Source organism: Chlorocebus sabaeus, chromosome 15, assembly GCF_047675955.1.
Source record: "Chlorocebus sabaeus isolate Y175 chromosome 15, mChlSab1.0.hap1, whole genome shotgun sequence".
NCBI classification, from domain to species: domain Eukaryota; kingdom Metazoa; phylum Chordata; class Mammalia; order Primates; family Cercopithecidae; genus Chlorocebus; species Chlorocebus sabaeus.
Window position 1 is genome coordinate 61,676,195 of NC_132918.1, and position 22,027 is coordinate 61,698,221.

A 22,027-nucleotide genomic window follows, 5' to 3' on the forward strand; every position below is an offset into this window, starting at 1 on the left:
TGCAAGAGCTGGTGCCAGTCCTGCGGTCACACCTGAGCAGCAAGAGCTCTGGGAAGGGAGAATTCAGAGCCTTCTGCTTCTGGTATAAGAGACTTTCCACAAACACCAAGAATACGCATGAACTTTCAAAATGGCTCATGTATCATGGACCTCGAGGAACATCCAGGCTCAGGAGAATTAACAAGGAATGAGATAAATGAGGGCTTATTCTTTATCGTGGTAAAAGGTTATGGGAAGCTTGAAACTACAGTTAGCTCTTGAATATCTGGACAGTAATGTATTCGTTGATCTCACATATTTCAGTGAGCCAGTCTTTGTTGGCAGCTTGACACCTTCTGTTTGCCTTTTAAAACGCAAGTACTTGATCTCCTGGAACTTAGAAAGGCTTAACATAGGATTAACCTTGTACCTGCCTGAGGGTTAAAACTCAATTCACAGGTGAGGGAATGATGAAGTAAGCAGACACTTCCAGCTCCTTCCAAGTCAAACGAGGTAGTCTCGCTATTTTGCTTTACATGAATTCCAAGAACACCAGACACATCTGTAGGTACAAAACCACAAAGCTAAATAGAGGACTGTGGGTTTTTTATTTTAATTAATCACCCTTTTTGAGTCAGTAATTTAGCCCTGCTTAGGCAACCACTATGGTCCATAGGAATAAAGACCAAAATAGGAAGCACTCCTCACTTCATTCATTGACATTTATTCTTTATCTCTATCCAAAATGTACTCAGGGAGGCTCATGATTAGTCACTGTTGTACACAGTTAAAATAGAGGAAAAAGAAGATTTCAGAAAGGAAAAGAGGGTATTGGGAGTCAAGGGTAATACAGTTATTAGAAGTAAGTTTTACATGTGACTCTGAGCCTCTAGAAAGACAAAACAAAAAGAGAAACATAATGAATGTTGTACTCCTTTGTTAAGAAGTACACAGCACAGGCTAAGTGCAGTGGCTCATACCTGTAATCCCAGCACTTAGGGAGGCCAAGGCTGGCAGATCACTCTGAGTTCAGGAGTTCGAGACCAGCCTCAACAACATGGCGAAATCCCGTTTCTCAACACACACACACACACACACACACACACACACACACTAGCCGGGTATGGTGGCTCATGCCTGTAGTCCCAGCTGCTCGGGGGGCTGAGGCTGAAGAATCACTTGGGCCTGAGAAGTGGAGGTTGCGGCGAGCCCAGATTGCACCACTGCACTCCAGTCTGGGCGACAGAGTGAGACCATTTTTTTAAAAAAAAGAGGCTGGGCGCAGTGGTTCACGCCTGTAATCTCAGCACTTTGGGAGGCTGAGGCGGGCAGATCACTAGGTCAGGAGATCAAGACCATCTTGGCTAACACGGTGAAACCCCAAGTCTACTAAAAATACAAAAAATTAGCCAGGCATTGTGGTGCGCGCCGGTAGTCCCAGCTACTTGGGAGGCTGAGGCAGGAGAATGGCGTGAACCTGGAGACAGAGCTGAGATTGTGCCACTGCACTCCAGCCTGGGCGACAGAGCAAGACTCCATCTCAAAAAAAAAAAAAAAAAAAAAAGAAAAGAAAAGAAAAGAAAACAAAAAAAGAAATAAATACACAGCACAGAGGTCTAGGATGAACTAACTGTGGGAATGCTTGAATGCAAGTCCCTTTCTTGTCCTTTTATGATTGCTGAAGATGGCACAAATTTCATGCATTTCTTCCTAATTCAGTCACACGATTCCCTAGTTCCTGATTCCAAAATTCCACAAAATGCTTTGCCAATAGCCAAATTTATCCATCTGCCTGATTCATTACACAGTAAGTGGAGACTCTGGAACGGGCTCTGGGTGCCTTCATTTCCTCCCCGGTCTAGGTTCTCAGTTTTCTTAGGTCAATGCAGGGTACCCCCAAAATAGAGGAGACCCAGAGGGATTATGTTTCCCTTGCCTTCCAGCAGAAACAATGTGAAAGAGGCAGGAAAAGCATATTCAGATCCCTGCTCTAAATATAGACCCCACAACTCCTTACACTTATATCAGTTACCTAAAGCCATAGATTAAAGCAGATAATGAAATCGTGGGACCACCCTGGCTCTCTCCAAGATGATGGAACAGAGATGGAATTTGATGGTAGTGTAAACACAATGTGGCTGGTATCTCCCCTCCCAGGAATCTCACTTCTCTTAGAGTGATACCTTCTAGCCACCCTGAAGTTCAGGCCTGATTCATTCCATGGCACAGATTTGAGACATAATTATCATGACAGGCCAGGGGGAGAAAATGTGATTGAGATATTGGCTAGGTGGATAGCAGCTCCTGGTACACCCACTTAGTTAAAAAGTATATGACCCATGTCAATTTCCCACATCACTCTGCAGTCATATCTCCAGCCTGTGCAAAAAAATAATAAAAATAAAATGGGGCTAAAAATCACCAACAGTAGCAGGAAATGAGCAAGTAAACCAAGATTCAGGACTTTGGTTATAGATACCACATGTTCATATACGCATGCGTTGACAGTAGGGACACTTCCAGGGCTTGGAAATCCTGATTTCTCAAGCCAATCAAGTTTTATGCTACAAGGAGGAAGGAGAACTAGACCTGAGAGTAGGGGTCCGTAAACTCTCTGACATCGTGCACAGTATTTTTTACATGGACATATAAGTTTTCACTCAGGAGTGGCCCACAGTTTTCCCCTGAATCTCAAAGGGATCAAGGACCCCAAAAGAAGTTAAGAGCCACAGTCCTAGAGCATTGCAGCTGAGAAAGGCCTTTGTGGGAAGTAGTTCAACCTCCCATTGTACAAATGAGGAAACTGAGGCCCAGAGAGGTATAACAGGTATCTCAAGATCACATACTTCATTAGTAGCAGAGCTGAGCCTAGAACCCCTCTCTGTATCTCTCAGTGCTGTCAAGAAAGGTTTTTGAAGAAAGAAAAGTACTGGCATGCTCTTTAAAGCAATGGACCCCAATTCCTTATGGAAAAACATTTTCTAGAACCCTGCCATACAATATAAATATCACACATGTATACAAATATAACAATATAAATATAACACATAACAATATGTAATTTAAAAGTTTCTAATAGTCACATTACAAAATAAAAAGAAACATGAAGTTAATTTTAATAATATATTTTAGTAAACCCAATAGATCCAAAATACTACCATTTCAACATGTAACCAATGTAAAAATTATTGAGATGTTTGCATCCTTTTTTCCATACTAAAGTATTCTCAATCCAGGGTGTATTTTACTCCACACCTGATTTGGATAAACCCCATTTTAGGTATGGGTGTCTGGTAGCCACCATACTGGGCAGTGCATGTACAGACTATGTTTCCAGCCTCAGCAAGTAAATGCTTTATGTCCCTTGTTTGATTCCACAATTCTTTCCAGGAGCCGGGTGGTATCTCCGGTGATAGATGTGATTGACTGGAAGACTTTCCAGTATTACCCCTCGAAGGACCTGCAGCGTGGGGTGTTGGACTGGAAGCTGGATTTCCATTGGGAACCTTTGCCGGAGCATGTGAGGAAGGCCCTCCAGTCCCCAATAAGCCCTATCAGGTGAGGCCCCATTTCACACCTGCTTTGCCGTTGCCTCCTCAAGATGGACTCTGCAGCCTGCCTGCCTGGGGTCTAATCCTGCCTCCACAGTTTCCTAGTAAATTACTTAATGTATGCCGCAGTTTCCTTATCAGTAAATTGAGAGCAATTATAGTATTTATTTATAGGGTTGTTGTGAAGATTGAATGAGCTAATATGTGAAACGCACTTAGAGAGTGCCAGGCACCCAGATGTAGGTGTTACCACCATTATATTGCTGTATTCATAAAGTTCTGCCAGGCTCTTCCAGATAGCATCAGTTAATGCCCCAGTGTGGCAACCTGAGATGGAATCTTGGCCCAGCTCTTTCATCAGGTACGGTATGAATTCCTCCGGTCCCATCTTAGCAAACAGGAAGAATTCAAGCAGGTCAATGCTAAGAACCATAGGTCTCGGTCTCAAATATATCCTATTGTATGAGTGACTTCTCACATGTTTGGTTTTTGGATGACTCTTCTATTTAAGTAGACACACTAGATATCTTATGCATAACAAACCACCTCAAACTTGGTGTAAAACACAGCGATTTTATTAAGCTCATGAATTCTGTGGGTCAGGAATTCTGAAAGGACACAGTGGGGTTGGTTGTCTGCCTCCATGGTTTCTGAGGTACATAAGGATTTTAAAAGTTTCCCAACACTATAAAGTCAATGAGAGGTGAATCCAGAATTTAAACCCAGACAGCCAAGCCCTTGAGAACACCAGCTTCACTGCTATGTTATATTTTAAATACAAGGCCACAGTTCATTATTCACAATTGCAAAATCCAAAAAGCTCTAAAAACTAAGCATTTGTTTAATAATTCATTAGGCAGCAGGCCAGGTGCAGTGACTCATGCCTGTAATCCTAGCACTTTGGGAGGCCGAGGCGGGCGGATCACTTGAGGCCAGAAGTTTGAGACCAACCTGGCCGTCATGGTGAAACCCCATGTCTACTAAAAATACAAAAAAAAAAAAATTAGCTGGGCATGGTGGCACACTCCTGTAGTCCCTCCAAGTCAGCTACTTAGGAGGCTGAGGCACGAGAATCACTGGAACCCAGCAGGTGGAGGTTGCAACAAGCTGAGACAACACTATTGCACTCTAGCCTGGGTGACAGAGCAAGATTCTGTCTCAAAAACAAAAAACAGAAAACAAAAAACAAAAACAAAAACAAAATCATTAGACAGCAAAAGCTGCCCTGAACTGACATGGGTGTCTGCATCGGCCTTATTTATCCCACTTACTGCTTACTGTGAAATATGTGTATGTTTCACAGTCAAAATTAGCATATTTGACTAAAGAGTGTCGGCCCAGAACCCACTACGAGTGATGTGTAGTATGTGGTGTATATCCCTTTGAAAGTCCAAAAAATTCTGCATTAAAAAACACACTGGGCCGGGCGCGGTGGCTCAAGCCTGTAATCCCAGCACTTTGGGAGGCCGAGACGGGCGGATCACGAGGTCAGGAGATCGAGACCATCCTGGCTAACACAGTGAAACCCCGTCTCTACTAAAAAAACACAAAAAACTAGCCGGGCGAGGTGGCGGGCGCCTGTAGTCCCCGCTACTTGGGAGGCTGAGGCAGGAGAATGGCGTAAACCCGGGAGGCGGAGCTTGCAGTGAGCTGAGATCCGGCCACTGCACTCCAGCCCGGGCGACAGAGCAAGACTCCGTCTCAAAAAAAAAAAAAAAACAAAAAAAACACACTGGCCCCACAGGTGTCAGAAAAGGAATGCTGAACTTGTAACATCAAAATCCAGTGAGCATTTAAAACGTAGCATGCACAGAGCGACATATTTTACATGGCTTACCTTTTTCAACCCCTCGAAACCCAATTACGAAACTCTATTTTATCCCTAATTAGAGGTGAGGAAGCTGAGCTCAAAGACACATAGCCCACCTAAGATCTTACAAATTGGGAGTGGCAGAATTGGAAATTATACTGAATAAGCATTACAACATCAGTTTTTAGTATTCTGGTATAATGTAGAATTTTTATAACCTAGCGGCCAGTAGCTTTGCTAATGCATTGCTTTTTCTTCAGTAATTAAGAAAAATCTGAACTCTTAGTCATTTATACTTTGAAAAATTCCCAGAGTGTGGCTGCATTAAAATTTGTTTCTCCTAGATGAAGAGACCCTTTTTCAAAAACCTTCTGACTACATCTTTCTCTGTTTAAAATCTCTCTGAGAGGTATTATGATCTGAATTCCCTTATTAAAGGTTTCTAGCTTCCTGTGTTTATAAATCATTTATTTTTCCCCTAGAGCAGTGGGGACTTAGCTGCTTCCAGGGTCCCTGGTGGGTTCATCATAGAATTGGGGAGAGGGTGGATGGTCATTAGGAAAACAAAAGAGGGTGAGAAAGAGAAAGGAGGAATGAGCCTGACCATGTCGCTGTGTCAGGCCTGGTGCTACCTCTCTCAGGGTACCTTATTTTAACCAAGGCCTTCTTCCCAAACATCTTTCCAGAGGGACTCAAGCCAGAGGGCAGGGGAGCCTCAGATGTGGTCCCTGGGCCCTCTCTAGGAGCAGTACCTGAGAACAGAGTATAAAAGGCCTAAGCAAGAATAGCTCTGTTTTCATCAAATACTGGGATTTCTGACATCATGGCTCTGCTCCAGTCTTGCAATTAAAAACATTGCATTCCACCTGAGCCCAAAGCCTGTTCTTTCAGTCACTGGAGCTCCCACCTGGGAAAGCCCAGCCCCCAGCTTTGCCTGCTATGCTCTGGGTTCTGACCTACAATGTCTTGCCCGTCTTCTGTGTCCAGGAGCCCTGTGGTGCCCGGAGAGGTGGTGGCCATGGACAGACATTACTTCCAAAACACCGGAGCGTATGACACTCTTATGTCGCTGCGGGGTGGTGAAAACCTCGAACTGTCTTTCAAGGTATGTTCTGGACCAAGGGAGGACACAGGTCAGATCTCTGGAGTGGTGTGTATGGTCACATCTTGAAGGCAGGCATTAGAAATATCACTGGGAAGGAATGAGGCTGTGGGAAAATTATCAAGTCATTCCTGTATTGTGTGTCAACCCTTCCATTTCTCACAGTTTCCCATCTCTCTTGTGCTGTAGCTTGGTTTCACTCTCAGTGCCTTCATGAAATTGACCCTCAAAACCTGCTTCCAGGAATGGGCATAGTCTCAGTTATTTTAACTTCTGTGCAGAGATTCCAGAGGCTCTCACACATTCTCTGTTCATAGCACTCTTAGCATCTCAGTACTTTTTTCGCAGCACCCATAGTCCAAAGCAAATACCCAAAGTTCTGTGTATTGAGTAGTTTGGTCCAAACAATTTAATACTTGTCATAAAAACTTAGCACCTTTTGGGCACCGCACAACTTCTCAAACCTTGGAGTCACCCTCATTTCCTGTTCCACATTGCTTTCTGGCATGATACTTGCTTTTTCATCAGATTACCCTCTGAAAACCCAACCCCAGAAACATATTTGTCATCAAAAGTGCAGAGATCTAATGCTGAAAGTGTGAATTACCTGAAGTTTATATTCTGCGTAAAGTCCAACGGATGTCACCATGTTTCTCACAGAAAAACACCAGACCCTATGAGTTTGCTGTGGCACCCTGGGGTACCTTGGCACACAGTTTGGGAACCCCCGTTTTGGTGTTTCCATTCATATGCTGTTTATCCTAGGACCGCTTCTACTTTAACCTTTGTCCCCAAATGTGGAATGAGAGGCTTCCTGCCAAGTAACCTCCAGCCATTTGGGAGTGGGAGAGCAGAGGGAAATTTCTTGAAATAGTAAAGACTATGTCTCAGGAAAGCTTGCTTCTGTCTCTACCACAAACAGCCCCTGGTGCCTTTGTAGCACACTTCACAAGCTTTGAGGTATTCCCGGACCACTGGGGACATCTTTTTCCCTGAGGAAGTGTCCTTTGGGGAGTAGGGGTGCTAATTCACAGGCTACATCTCTCCAAGTGCTGGATCTGCATGTGTTTGAAGGGTCACATATTCAGGTAATTGCATGGGGATGGCCCCCTTGTCCCCATTTTGGGACAACTGCCTCTATTCTCTTCACCCTGTCACTCCCATGGCCAGAACTTCCAAATCTGGAAACTCTACTCCACACTGAGGACTATAATCACCTTCACATTGAGTGCTCATGATTTCCTGTGCGTTTTGCCAGCCCCTCATAGATAGGGCTCCTTATTTCCCACCGTTCTTAAAGGCGGAATGCCAAGGTATTTATCTTCTCCCTTCGTGGCAGGCCTGGCTCTGCGGTGGCTCCGTTGAAATCCTTCCCTGCTCTCGGGTAGGGCACATCTACGGAAATCAGGATGCCCCCTCCCCCGTTGACCAGGAGGCCACCTTGAGGAACAAGGTTCGCATTGCTGAGACCTGGCTGGGGTCATTCAAGGAAACCTTCTACAGGCATAACCCAGAGGCCTTCTCCTTGAGCAAGGTAAGGAGAGAGCCAGGTGGGGCTTCTGTGTCCAGCACAGGGCCAGCAGCAGGAGGTGGGCCAGGGAGGGCTCCTTTCTTTTGCCTGGAGGGGAAAACAGAAGATTCTGGCTTGAGCTTCCCTCGAGCTGCCCTGTCTCAAGTGGCTCCTCTACCTGGTGAGGCTGTCCTTTGTCTCTCCGGCTTCTCCATGGGACATCACAGCTGGCCTTGGCCTGAAGCTCCCTAACATTTATGGGATGACATCTATGGGATGGGATCCTTCACCTGGGGCCAGGGGAGGGGTTGGCACAGAGAAGCGATGAGCCAGGTCTCCAAGGCCAGGTCTCCTTTCATCCTGAGCAAAGGGCTCAGGGCTGTGAAATTATCCAAGACATGAAACACATATTAAATATAAAAGTAGAGTCCAAAAAAAGCCACAGAAAAATAAAAAATTTAAACATTTAACTAAACATCCACAAACAGCACATTATCAATTGGTCAGCGGCTTTTTAGCTCAGTCCTTCCAGAGTGACCCGTAAATGCCGTTCAGTGTGGGAAGTGGGTTCACAGCTTGCTGTGCTGTAAGTGGGGACTCTGGAGCAGCTTCCACAAGCCCCTCAGCAGCCCACGCTGCTGGGGTGTGAGTTAGATGTGAGTTTGCATGCCACAGATGAAGCCTAGCCACTTTAAATGGAAGGACATGCCCGAGTGCAGGGCCAGCCTGACAGGGAAGCCCTGCAGAACAGCCCCAATGCCTCCCCTTCTGCCCTGGTCCTCAGGGCTTTGCCTCCTCCCTATTCTAGACCCAACCCCTTCCCTAAGTGGGAATAGCTTCCAGAGCCTGGACTGTGTCAGGGCTCCATGAACTTCAAGGATCTTTGTTTCTTTAGCTGGGAAAAGTGTTAACAGTACACAGAATCCCAGGGCTCAACAGTAATTCCTAAGGTAGATCTAGGCAGGCTAGAGTCTCCTCGTGGACCCCGTCGGTTAGTCACACTATTACACAGAGTGGCATTGGCTCCTTTCCCGGTACAGGAGAAATGCTACTAACAGCGGCTTCCTTCATTCCTCCAGGAAGGCATTGCGATGGAAAGGAAAACTCTCACAAGGACCCAGCGCATTTACTAGCTAGCATCTTTGTTCTTCTTTAGTCTCCTTCTCCATCTCTATCTGTGGGAAGTGGAAACATGTGTCCAACTCTAGACCCCGATCTAGAAGCTGTGTAGTCTGATGGCTAAGCTCATGGACTCCAAGAACAAGATGGTCTGGGTTTTAGTATTGGTTATATGATCTGAAAGTTACTTAAACACTCAGTGTTTCTGCTTCCTCATTTGTTAAGCTTTCCTTCCATTGTTAGGATGAATAAATATGTTAATAAATCCAAAACATGTTAGACGAGTGCCTGGCACTGAGTAAGCCCTGCTTGTGTGTTTACTATTAATACCATCATCATTGCCATGGCTACTAATGGTCAACAAAGGTCAACCAAGCACCTGCTCTGTGCCAGGCCCTGGGTGGGTCCTACAGGGGACAGAGAACCATACCCAATGCTTATCAGGTTCCTGGTGGGGCAGGAGCTCCTCTGGAAGAGATAATGTTAACAAAGGTGGGAGTGATTCATCCTAGACAGGCTCATGACAGACATCTTTTCAGCGGAGGTCACATCTGAAGAATGACTGAACGGGTTCAACTCAGACATCCAGAGGAGTTGGGGAAAGACTCTGGAGCCCCTGAGGGTCAGGCTAAACAGTTTAGACTTTATTCAATTAGCAATGGGGAGCAAGTGGCCTTCTACAGCGTTCTGTAGAGATCCACAGAGTTTCTGTGGTTTTTAATCCCTTGGGTTTCTTTTGGCCAAAGCAGCTATTTTTCTCTCTTGGGATGTCAATTTAGTATTAGCTCTTTGCTTTCAGAGGACATTTTCTTAACATTGGCACAGACTGCATTTATAAAGAATTCTTAAAGAAGTGTTAAATATGGCATAATTTTTGATGCGCCAGACTAACTTTCCACCAGACAGGCTCATTAGGACATGGCATGTTGGCTGTGGCCAGCCTAATGCAACAGTATGCAAATTATTTACAGAACTTCAACCTTCTTCCCACATTGGTTGGTGCAATTAGAAGTACCTGTGAATATATACTTTGTTCTAGACAATTACAGAAATTGGGGACTGACATGACTTTTTAGAGCATGACTGGTCTGCTTTTGGGAAAATCCAGTTTGCTTGTCCAGATGGTGATTGCAGGATTTTTTAAGTGCTTGTTTGTATTCACCCAAGTCCTTCATTCTATAAAATAGAAAATCGAGGCCCCATGAGATGGTGAGTTGCTAAATAAAAGTGGGGAGAGAACCAGAAGTAGAACTAGAACTAGTCCAACCTTTTAGTATTTTTTGTCTCTTAGCTCTCTAACATCGAAACAGTAATCCTCAAATGTAGATACCATACTTTTCCAGAAATAGTTGGAGGTCCATAAAGAAGCTATCCTCTGTAGTTCTGTCTGAATTTGGGGGGCGGCAGGGATGTATTTGGTATATAGAAGGTGCTCGGCTGGGCGCAGTGGCTCATGCCTGTAATCCCAGCACTTTGGGAGGCCAAGGCGGGCAGATCATGAGGTCAAGAGATCGTGACCACCATGGTGAAACCCCATCTCTACTAAAAATACAAAAATTAGTTGGGCATGATGGTACGTGCCTATAGTCCCAGGTACTCAGGAGACTGAGGCAGGAGAATTGCTTGAACCCAGAAGGCGGAGGTTGTAGTAAGCCAAGATCACACAACTGCACTCCAGCCTGGCGACAGAGCGAGACTCTGAAAGAAGAAGAAAGAAGAAGAAAGAAGAAAGAAGAAAGAAGAAGAAGAAGGCACTCAACAAATGTTCCACAAACTTACAAGCTCAAAAAGGGCAGGAAGAGTATTCTGCTGACCTTGAAATCTCCAATGCCTAGTTAAATTCCACGCACGTAGTAGGTGCTCCATAAACATTTATTGGTGGAATGGATGGATGGCAAAAAGATTTATAAACCTGAGATCAACCTTTGGCTCTTGTTATCAGTGATGAATCTATAGGGGTCTGCAGCAACCTCAATTCTTGCCTTCTCAGAAGAAAGAATTCAACCAAGGGGCGTAAGGCAGAGTGAGAGACTAAAGCAAGTTTTAAAGCAGGAGTGAAAGTTTATTAAAAAGTTTTCCAGGAGCTCAAGATCAGCCTGGGCAACATGGTGAAACCTTGTGTCTACAAAAATCTACAAAAATTAGCTGGGTGTGGTGGTGTACACCTGTAGTACCAGCTACTTGGGAGGCTGAGGTGAAAGGATGGCTTGAGCTAGGGAGGTGGAGTTTGCAGTGAGCTGATATTGCCCCATTGCACTTTAGCCTGGGAGCCAGAGCAAGACCCTGTCTCGGGGAAAAAAAAAAAAAAAAAAGGAAAAGTTTAGGGCAGGAATGAAAGGAAGTAAAGTACATTTGGAACAGGGCCAAGTGGGCGACTTCATAGATCAAGTGTGCGGTTTGATCTTTGACTTGGGGTCTTATACACTGGCATGCTTCTGGGGGCTTGTGTCCCTTCTTCCCTGATTCTTCCCCTGGAGGGCTGTCCACATGTGCAGTGGCCTGTTAGCACTTGGGAGGGGAGCATGCGCAGCGTGTTTACTGAAATTGTTCGCATGCGCCCTTGGGGCGTTACCACTTGCACATTCCCGGAGGAAGGTCATATACCAGTAAAACGCCACCATTTTACCTCTTAGTGCACATGCCTGAGCCCACTTGCCCAACTCCTGAGATCGTATCGGGAAGCTGATCACCAAGTTCAGGTTTCTCTGTGGAGAGACTGCCGTTCTCTGGTGCCAGCTGCAACTAATTATTGGTTTAGAAAGACAGTTAACAGCTGCCTGACCAACACCTGGTGGCAGCCTGACATCCCTGGAGGTTGGGGGCTTGGGGAAAATCCTCCCCTGCCCTGCTTATGTCTGACTAGCTACCTGATACACCACTCTGACCTGTTAGAAGCTATTGACCCTGGGAAAGTCATTTAACGTGTAAGAACTCACTAACTGTTGTGAGTATACTATAAAATGAAATGTGAAAGAGTGCTTTGGAGAATAAATGCTAGGCTTACTTTCATAAAGTCTACAGGTGAGGTACCTTTTTCTTCTTATATCCATTTGGGTGTCCATTCTCTGATTCACAGATGTCCGTTTTGTTCATTTGATGACTTCTGCAAGGAGAATGGCATCCTTACTGGTCAGTGAGAAGACCTTTCGCAGAGGGCTCCTTTTATTTCTCTCTCTTTTGAACATTTCCATGAATTCATGCTTTGGAAATATCCTATCACTTACTTTGATTTCAAAGTTTCAGTGACATTCCTGCCTCCCTGAAGGTATTTGATAGCATGCATTTACTTTAAATTTAAATAACCAAAAGTTAAGTTTGCCCTAAAGATTTCTATTTCTCCATCCACCCCAAAATCCCCACAAGGATTTTGAGATACAGAAATCCTGGGCACCTGAAAGACAAGGCCAGACTTTTGCTGCTCGGGGCGTGGACGTGTCCTTGTTTTCTCTTCTGTTAGACATAATTCTACAGAAGGGAAAGTTCATTGTCAGCCTGCCACTCATTCAAGGTCAAAGATTGGGTAGATTTATCAGTTTATCTCTTTATCAAGAAAAGTAAAGGTGATAGAACTCACATGAAGAAATGTTTCTGTTTTGGTAGCAAAGTCCAACTCTGGGAACGATGTAGGGAGGTTTCAAATAAACACAAAGAATGCCAAGAAGCCATCAAGAAACTTATACTAATTTACTTAGAGGAAAAATTAATGGATCCCCTTGGTTTCATGGTGGGTAAATACACTGAGTAAACAAGAAATTCCTGACTTAGAGAAGTTTTTCTCAAACTTTGTGTGAAAAAGACTCACCAGAAGAAATGGTTAAAATGCAGATTCCAGGGCCTCCACCCCAAACAACTGTATCGTCTCTGGGGCAGGGCCCAGGAATCTACATTTTTAACAAGCTCCGTGGGCATTCCTCAGGCAGATGCTCAGGGAATTACACTTTGAGAAGTGTCTAGAGAGAATTTCAGTACAACAGACTTACCACATTCCCAGCTGAGGTCTAAAAAAGAGAGAAAACAGAACCAAACCAAGCGCACTTCACACAGCCTGGTGGACCATGTCTTACTGTCAGATTAGAGGCCATCAAATGGGAACTCTGACATGGCCAGCTTGCTTCCTCTCCCCATGCCAGGAAAGGGTTCTCTCTTTTTTTGTCTGTGGTCATTCCAACCCATCCTTGTCACCTCTCTCTTCCCTAAAAGTATCCATGATTTGGTACTAAACTTTTGGGTACAGCTCTTTGTATCATTAATATAGCCAAAAACATTAATTTGTACTAGTGTTAAGGATTTGCTTTGATCTCCATCCTAGGACAATTGTATCATAAAGGAGAATCTCAAACAGAGGGGATAGTGTAGCCCAATGGAGTGATTCATTAATGGTACCCAGAGGTGAAGAAAGATATACTTGCCTTGCACCAACCCCTAGCCCATGATTTCGCAGCTAACTTCATCTCAGTTGTCTATGGGTCAGTTCCTGACTCCATGAGGCCCATTATGGTTTCTCCTTACACCAACCTAGGTGCAAAGTCCCACAATTTTGCCAATTTCTGCAGAAAAATCATTGAAGCACCGATATCATAGTGTCTCTCTCTCTCTCTCTCTCTCTTTTTTTTTTTTTTGAGAAGGAGTCTTGCTCTGTCGCCCAGGCTGGAGTGCAGTGGCACGATCTTGGCTCACTGTAGCCTCTGCCTCCTGGATTCAAGTGATTTCTCCTGTCTTAGCCTCTCGAGTAGCTGGTCTCCTTATATCTTAGGAGTAATACTTCTCTTCAAAATTTTCATCATGGAGTAACTGCCCAAAGTGGTAGAAATCCTCCACTGACGCTGGCTGTGGGCTGGTAGGTCCACACCTGGCTAATTTTTTGTATTTTTAGTAGAGATAGGGTTTCACCATGTTGGCCAGGCTGGTCTTGAACTCCTGACCTCAAGTGATCCACCAGCCTCGGCCTCTCAAAATGATGGAGGAGTGAGCCACCACTCCTGGCTTATCATAGTCTTTATAGACTGGAGATTTGAGGGAGTGTGGGAAGGGGCTGATATCACTTACAGTCTTGCTGGTTCCACAGCTCTCTGTAGGGAAGATCTGTGCTATTCTGTCCCTTCCAGACCTCCTTCTCCCAACACATGACCCTCCCCACTGCAGCCCTGAAGAACTGTGGTCTTGGCCCCTTCCTTCTATCCTGATCCTTCAGCTTATTCCCAGCCACTCCATCCCCAACCATGTGAATTCTGGGCAAGACAAGCTTTCATCATCCTGCTTGTGCTTTCTCCTCCCCAGGTTGAGAAGCCAGACTGTATGGAACGCTTGCAGCTGCAAAGGAGACTGAGTTGTCGGACATTCCACTGGTTTCTGGCTAATGTCTACCCTGAGCTGTACCCATCTGAACCCAGGCCCAGGTTCTCTGGAAAGGCAAGGCGTGACCCAGGGAAGATGGGGAGGGAGAGGGAAGCTTCCCAAGACAACAACTAGATGTTCAGCTGTTTCATGTCCCTCGTCAACCATTCACAGTTTCGCAGGGCCTCAGAGGCCTTGGGTCCATCCTGTGCCTCCATGCCAGTCTGAAGAAGGTGGCTGGGTTTTGCTCCATTACCCACCCTAAGGCACCTCCTTCAAGAGGCCTGTCCCTTCGGGTCAGTGGCTTCAGCTTGACCACACCCATTGTTGTGGCCTGAACAATGTACCTTGGGTTGCACTCCAGAGAATACAGTAAAGGAATGGTGCCTGACGGAGGGTGGAATTTGGAATTCACTCCTGTGTGGAGTGAATCCCACGTGTCCACTTTCAGCTCCACAACACTGGACTTGGGCTCTGTGCAGACTGCCAAGCAGAAGGGAACCTCCTGGACTGTCCCATGGTGTTGGCTCCTTGCAGTGACAGCCGGCAGCAACAGGTGAGTAGTCAGACTTCTCAGGATGAATCATAGCCCAAGAAGACTTGAAAGTGGGTGACATTTTTCTGGGATGCCCCCTACTTTCCTTTGAGATATCTTCTTTCTGTGGTCCCATGTCCCTGGACTGCCATGGTCCCTCACTGTAATGACCCATCACAGCTCTCCTCACCTCACCTCCATCTGTAAGCACAGACATAGGCCATTGTCAGAAAATAAAAGCATCTTAGTTAAAGGGAAATGGAGAGGCTGGCTGGCCAAACTTTTCATTTGACAGATGAGAAAACTGAGGCTTAGGGTCACTAGCCCAGGGATTGCAAACTCAGAAGCCTTCAAGGTTCAGGCAGGGTTCAATTGTCCGAGGACTGAAGAAGGTAATCATATCAAGATAAGGATCTAGAGGCAACAGGGTCATTCCAGCCTCCAGCACCATTTGGTCATTAGGAAGGTCTCCTTATATCTTAGGAGTAATACTTCTCTTCAAAATTTTCATCATGGAGTAACTGCCCAAAGTGGTAGAAATCCTCCGCCGACACTAGCTGTGGGCTGGTAGGTCCACTTCTTTTCACAACTGGATGACAACCTAGAAAGCCTAGCTTGTCCCCAAGTCTCTCTCTTTTCAGGCTGTGATAGGGACTTTTAAGTTATCACATCCCAAAGGCCCCTAATAAAAACAAACATCAAAGTATAATTTCCTGGAGATATTCACTGGATGAGAATCAAAGATCCTGGGGGCAAAAGACAGCATCTCTCTGAGGGTCTGTGGCCCAGCCCTGCACGGAAGGCTGGCTGAGGCTGGGCTTGGCAGTGTAGGCCCCGGGTTCCTGGGGGCAGGCTGTGGGCCTATAGAACATGTGGGAGGGAGATGCTCAGGATCCATCCGGCCTCCTTTGGCTCTGCCCTTTACCAATCTCCTAGGACATACTGATAGGCATTCACACCTGGCACAAGGGATACAGACATAAACATCAAGTGCTGAGTGAGGAAGCCACAGGGTAGGGTGAAATTTGTTCTAGCTTTGCAGTCAGGCATAGCTTGGTTTGAATCTGAGCTCCCTCATTTTCTAGCTGTGTGATCCTGGCAGGCTTCTTTAAATCTTGGTTTCCTCACCTGCAGTTAAGAATAATGCAGCCTCTACAGAGATTATTTTGGGTTTGAAAAAGAAGAATAAAAAAAAATATAAAGAAACAAAAGAATAATACAGCCTCCTTCATGCAAAAGGAATATTAGCTTTCTTGTTTTTTTTTTTTTTTTTAAATAGTAAGGACTTTAGGATCCTGCAATATTGTAAACTAGATAAGATGAAAGCCCTTCCCTATAAACACCTAGATAAGATATGCTGGATAAAAAAATATGAAACACCCTTTTTCATGAATAAATGAGTTTGCAAGAAAGAAAGGGAAACCTCTAGGGGTCAAAAAACAAGAGGCAACTGAAAGTAGAGGAATTGGACATGGCGAAGCTGCCCTACCAAGTGTGAGGGAATGGTTACTGCCAGCCTCAGGAATCTACAGCTCTTGGCTCCATGCAAGGGAAAAGTGACGAGAGCCCACCTTAGCCCATGAGAGATGAGAAGTCAGAAATGAAACTCCCATAGCAAGCCAGCTTTGACCTTCAAAGGGTAACCTGTCCTTGAAAAGTTTGACTAGAAATATCCACCCCCTGCCACAGAAAAATGGCAAGAAGCTTGCCCCTACAGGGGCTTTGAGTAGGAAACAAATTACTCTCCCCTGAGAATTTTTAACCACAAGCTTTCATCTAATATGGGCTTAGGTTCACATGTGTACTAATTGTGTAGTTTGGGAATCATCAAGCAGGACAAACTATCTAATTGCAGGGCCCAGTGCAAGATGACAATGTAGTCTTTAATTTGACAATTATTAAGAATTTTAAGACAGTGACAGCAGAGCATTAAATCAAATTTATTAAACCAAGAGTATTAAACCCATCTAAGCATGAGGCCCCATGTGACTGCACAGGTCACATGCCCATGAAGCTGATCCTGTCTGTAAGCCATAAAATTAATGTAAAAATAAGTTCAGGCTGCATCTGACAGAAACGAACAGAAAATAGTCTTTCCAGGACATGCCTTCCAATTAATGTTCATAAGATCCTCACAGTTAAAGCCCCTCTCAAAGTTGTACACAATCCAATACTACAAAACACTGGAGGAGACAATAACCATGAGTGAGAGCCAGCAGATACAACAAACTGCAGGAAAATTAGTTTCAGGAGCAGGTCAGGGCTCTCCGGAAAGACATCAACCTGGGCTTCAGAGAGGTTCCTCATCTGTGCTTTCAACAGTATACTAACCAAATACACAGCACTTTTTATGGCCTCACCTATGATATAGTAAATAAAGTAACAGAGAAACATGCCAGAATGTGTAAATATGAATGTGAGAGCAGCTGGAATATGGGGACTTTAGAGGCTATGACTAGTCTAGCAGCATGTTTTTGGACTTGACCATGAGATGTGATCTTGCTGACCCCTATAGAATCTGAAGATTGCCCCTAGACCTCAGCTGTATAGTGGGTTCTTCTTACCTCCTCTACAGCTTTGGAGAGGATCTCTTTTTAGCTGCACTAACAACCATTGCTTCTGTCACAGTACCTGCAGCACACCAGCAGGAAGGAGATTCATTTTGGCAGGCCACAGCACCTGTGCTTCACTATCAGGCAGGAGCAGGTGATTCTTCAGAACTGCACAGAGGAAGGCCTGGCCATCCACCAGCAGCACTGGGACTTCCAGGAGGTGAGTGATCTGTTCAGAAAGAGCCTGGTAGTGCTGCTGGTCAGAAGGAATTGCTGGTTGGCACTGCATCCTGGGCTGTTCCAAGAGGTCAGGTATTATGGACCTTTGCCTCTGCTTTTGAACTTAGTGGCTGGGCAGTAAGGCCTCAGCGGAGGGAAAAGGCAACCCAGCAGCAAAGCTGGGCCACTGGCATCTTCATGTGTAATGATTTGCCAGGTCTCTGTGTAGCTCTGATGCTGGTCATTGCAGAGAGAGGGATCCGCCTCTTTTTGAAGTGTATTGGCTGAGTTCACAAGTAGGATAATGAGGCATGTTACAAGGAGCGTTCAGCCACCTTGGTGGTGTGGTTCTAGGAGCAATTCAAAGTCCCTCCACCCACTAAGAAACTTTAGATATAGATGTAGATGTAAATATATAGATATATAGATACCACTTTCTTCCTTTTAATGCAAATTCCACTGTAAGTGTTTCATCATTTTCGTAAAATTTTGACCCCTATTATCCTGGGGAAAAGAAACTATAGATCCTTTCCAGAAATAGGAGGAATGTCAGTACTTAGGGAGAGTGGGCAGGTCCCATATACAGAATCGGGATGGGAAGATGACAATATCAACACTGTGTCCATACACAGCTTTTTCTCCACTTCCAATTCTTCCTGAAATGAGTTGGGGTATTAACATACAAACAAATAAATACACATCTTTTAAAAATTTCTTTTCTTCAACTGCTGCTGGGGAATAAAAAGGATAAAATGACTAAGCAGAATCCTGTGCATTGGTACTCTTAAAACAGGCTGTGAAAGAAGAAAATCGTATGATAGAAAACTTAAGCTAAATTCACAATAAACACTTGAGAACAAAGCAGTTGGGGCTTTGGTGACCAACTGAAGGCAGGACTCAATGGGCCCACACATGCTCAAAGAAGTCTTTTTTTTTTTTGAGACAGAGTCTCACTCTGTTACCCAGGCTGGAGTGCAGTGGTGCGATCCTGGCTCACTGCAGCCTCTGCCTCCCAGGTTCAAGCGATTCTTGTGCCTCAGCCTCCTGAATAGCTAGGATTGCAGGTGTGAGCCACTGCGCCTGGCTACTTTTTATATTTTTAGTAGAGACAGGGTTTTGCCATGTTGTCCAGGTTGGTCTCGAACTCCTGACCTCAGGTGATCCGCCCGCCTGGGCCTCACAAAGTGCTGGGATTATAGGTGTGAGCCACTGTGCCTGGACTCAAGGAAGTTTTATAATGCAAGTTAAGGTCCTTTCTAAATGATCATAAAGGATTTTTTCTAGGCAAGTCCTATGAATAAGATACACTTTAGAAACAGCATTTAAAAATAACAAGTAAAAGATTAGGGAGTAAGATACACCCAGCATATTTCAGACATTAATAAATAATACTTTTAAAAGTCATTATCATTCAGCCAGCAAAAGGAATGAGGTACTATTCATGCTGGCACTGCTTACAATAGCCAAGAAGTGAAAGCAACCCAGGTGTCCATCATGGATGAAGAGATAACAAAATGTGGCATACACATATTATTCAGCCTTGAAAAGGAAGAAAATCCTATCACCTGCTACCACATGGGCATATCTTGAGGACATTATGCTGGTGAAATAAACCCGTCACAAAAGAACAAAAACTACGATTCAACTTATATGAGATATCTAAAGTAGTCAAATTAATAGAAACAGAAAGTAAAACAGTGGTTACCAGGGGCAGGTAGAGGAGGAGAAAAAGGGAATTTGTTTATTAATGGTTATAGAGTTCCAGTTTTACAAGATGAAAAAGTTCTGGATATCTGTTTCACAACAATGTGAATATATTTAACACTACTGTATTAGGCCATTCTTTTTTTAGTTTTTAAGATGGAGTTTCGCTCTTGTTGCCCAGGCTAGAGTGCAATGGCAGGATCTCGGCTCACTGCAACCTCCGCCTCCCAGGTTCAAGCGATTCTCCTGCCTCAGCCTCCTGAGAAGCTGCGATTAGAGGTGCCTGCCACTACACTCAGCTTATTTTGTATTTTTAGTAGAGACAGGGTTTCACCATGTTGGCCAGGCTGGTCTCGAACTCCTGACATCGGGTGATCTGCCCGCCTCGGCCTCCCAGAGTGCTGGGATTACAAGTGGGAGCCACCGCACCAGGCCTATCAGGCCATTCTTGCATTGCTATAAAGAAATACTAGAGACTGGGTAATTTATAAGAAAAGAAGTTTAATTGGCTCATGGTTCTGCAGGCTGTATAGGAAGCATAGTGGCATCTGCTTCTGGGGAGGCCTCAGAGAGCTTTTACTCATGGCAGAAGATGAAGTGGGAGCAGGCATATTGTTCCTGGTGAAAGCAGGAACAAGAGAAAGAGAGTGGGGGAGGGGATGCTACACACTTTTAAATGACCAGATCCTCAAGAACTCACTATTATGAAGACAGCAGCAAGCCATGAGGGATCTGTCCCCGTGATCCAAATATCCCCCACCAAGCCCCACCTCCAGCACTGGGAATTACAATTCAACATGAGAGTTAGGTGGGGACCAACATCCAAACTACATCAACTACTAAACTTTACACTTAAAAATGCCTCAGATGGTAAAAGTTTTGCTATGTGTTTTTATCACAATTTTTTTTAAAAAAGAGGCCAGGCGCAATGGCTCACGCCTGTAATCCCAGCACTTTGGGAGGTTGAGGCAGGCGGATCACGAGGTCAGGAGTTCGAGACCAGCCTGGCCAATACGGTGAAACCCCATTTGTACTAAAAATACAAAAACTAGCCAGGTGTGGTGGTGCGCACCTGTAGTCCCAGCTACTCAGGAGGATGAGGCAGGAGAATCACTTGAACCCAGGAGGCAGAGGTTGCAGTGAGCCAAGATCCTGCCACTGCACTCCAGCCTGGGTGAGACAGAGAGAGACTCTGTCTCAAAGTAAATAAATAAATAAAATAAAAATAAAAAAAGAAAGAAAAAGTTTTGTGGTACAGCATGGATGTACCTTAAAAATATTACACACAGTGCCAAACACTTTGGGAGGCCAAGGTAGGCAGATCACTTGAGGTCAGGAGTTTGAGACCAGCCTGGCCAATATGGTGAAAACCCATGTCTACTAAAAATACAAAAAATTAGTCAGGCGTGATGGCACGTGCCTGTAATCCCAGCTAAACAGGAGGCTGCGGTAGGAGAATCGCTTGAACCTGGGAGATGGAGGCTGCAATGAGCCGAGATCACGGCTCTGTACTCCCACCTGGGCAACAGAGCAAGACTCCATCTTGGAAAAAAAAATTACACAAAGTGAAAGAAGCCAGTTACAAAAGGCCACATTTATGTAGTACCATTTATATGAAATGTCCAGAATAGGAAAATCCATAAATATAGAAAGTAGATTAATGATTAGTTGCTGGGAGGAAGGAGGAGTGGGGAGTGACTGCTGATGGGTAGTAGGTTTCTTTTTACAGTGATGAAAATTTTCTGGAATTAGATAGGAATGAAGGTTGCACAACTTTGTGAATATACTATAAATCCACCAACTTGTGTACTTTAAAGGGGTAGTATTATGATCTCTATACTAGTCTGTTCTCACACTGCTATAAAGACATACCTGAGACTGGGTAATTTATGAAGAAAAGAGGCTTAATTGACTCACAGTTCTAAAGGCTGTACAGGAAGCGTGGCTGAGGAGGCCTCAGGAAACTTACAATCATGGCAGAAGGCAAAGAGGAAGCAAGCCCTGTCCTCACATGGCGGAGCAGGGGAGAGAGAGCGAAGGAGGAGGTGCTACACACTTCCAAACAGCCAGATCGTGTGAGAACTCTATCAACAGAACAGCAAGGGGGAAGTCTGCCCCTGTGATTCAATCACCTCCCACCAGGCCCCTCTGCCAACACCGGAAATTACAATTCAGCATAAGATTTGGGTGGGGGCACAGAACCAAACCGTATCAATCTCAAAAATGAATAAATGAAGGATGAATACATAAATAGGCATTTTCAGCATTGCTGGTTAAGGTTGTTTAACTTTTCATGAGGAAATTAACTTTTTCTTGAAAAGGAAAAGGTTGGATTCAGTATTAAATCTGGTGATTTTGAGCAGGGCGTAGCCATGGTTTTCTGAACATGGCTGGTTTAGGCCTTCAGTATATCCTAGAGGTCTTACTACTACGGCCTGGTAACAACAGTGCCCAACTGCAGGATTAACAGACGGTAAAGTGGATTAAATCGTTTTGAAAGCAGAAATTTACAACTACAGTGATAACAACGAATGTCACAAATATAGCATAAAGACTGAATATGCTCTGGGAATTATACTAACCAGAACTTTCTAAGAAATGATGCAATTACA

General features: G+C 44.7%; 1 protein-coding gene across 1 annotated transcript in view; it reads left to right on the forward strand.

The window, feature by feature from the left end:
* Nucleotides 1–22,027, forward strand: part of GALNT15 (polypeptide N-acetylgalactosaminyltransferase 15) — a 53,754-nt gene that overhangs the window by 29,109 nt on the left and 2,618 nt on the right. Inside the window, exons 6-11 of the mRNA XM_038002910.2 lie at nucleotides 3,370–3,537; nucleotides 6,328–6,445; nucleotides 7,782–7,976; nucleotides 14,349–14,480; nucleotides 14,857–14,961; nucleotides 17,569–17,712. Of these exons, the coding sequence (XP_037858838.2) occupies nucleotides 3,370–3,537; nucleotides 6,328–6,445; nucleotides 7,782–7,976; nucleotides 14,349–14,480; nucleotides 14,857–14,961; nucleotides 17,569–17,712 (862 nt within the window). The remainder of the gene's footprint in view (nucleotides 1–3,369; nucleotides 3,538–6,327; nucleotides 6,446–7,781; nucleotides 7,977–14,348; nucleotides 14,481–14,856; nucleotides 14,962–17,568; nucleotides 17,713–22,027) is intronic.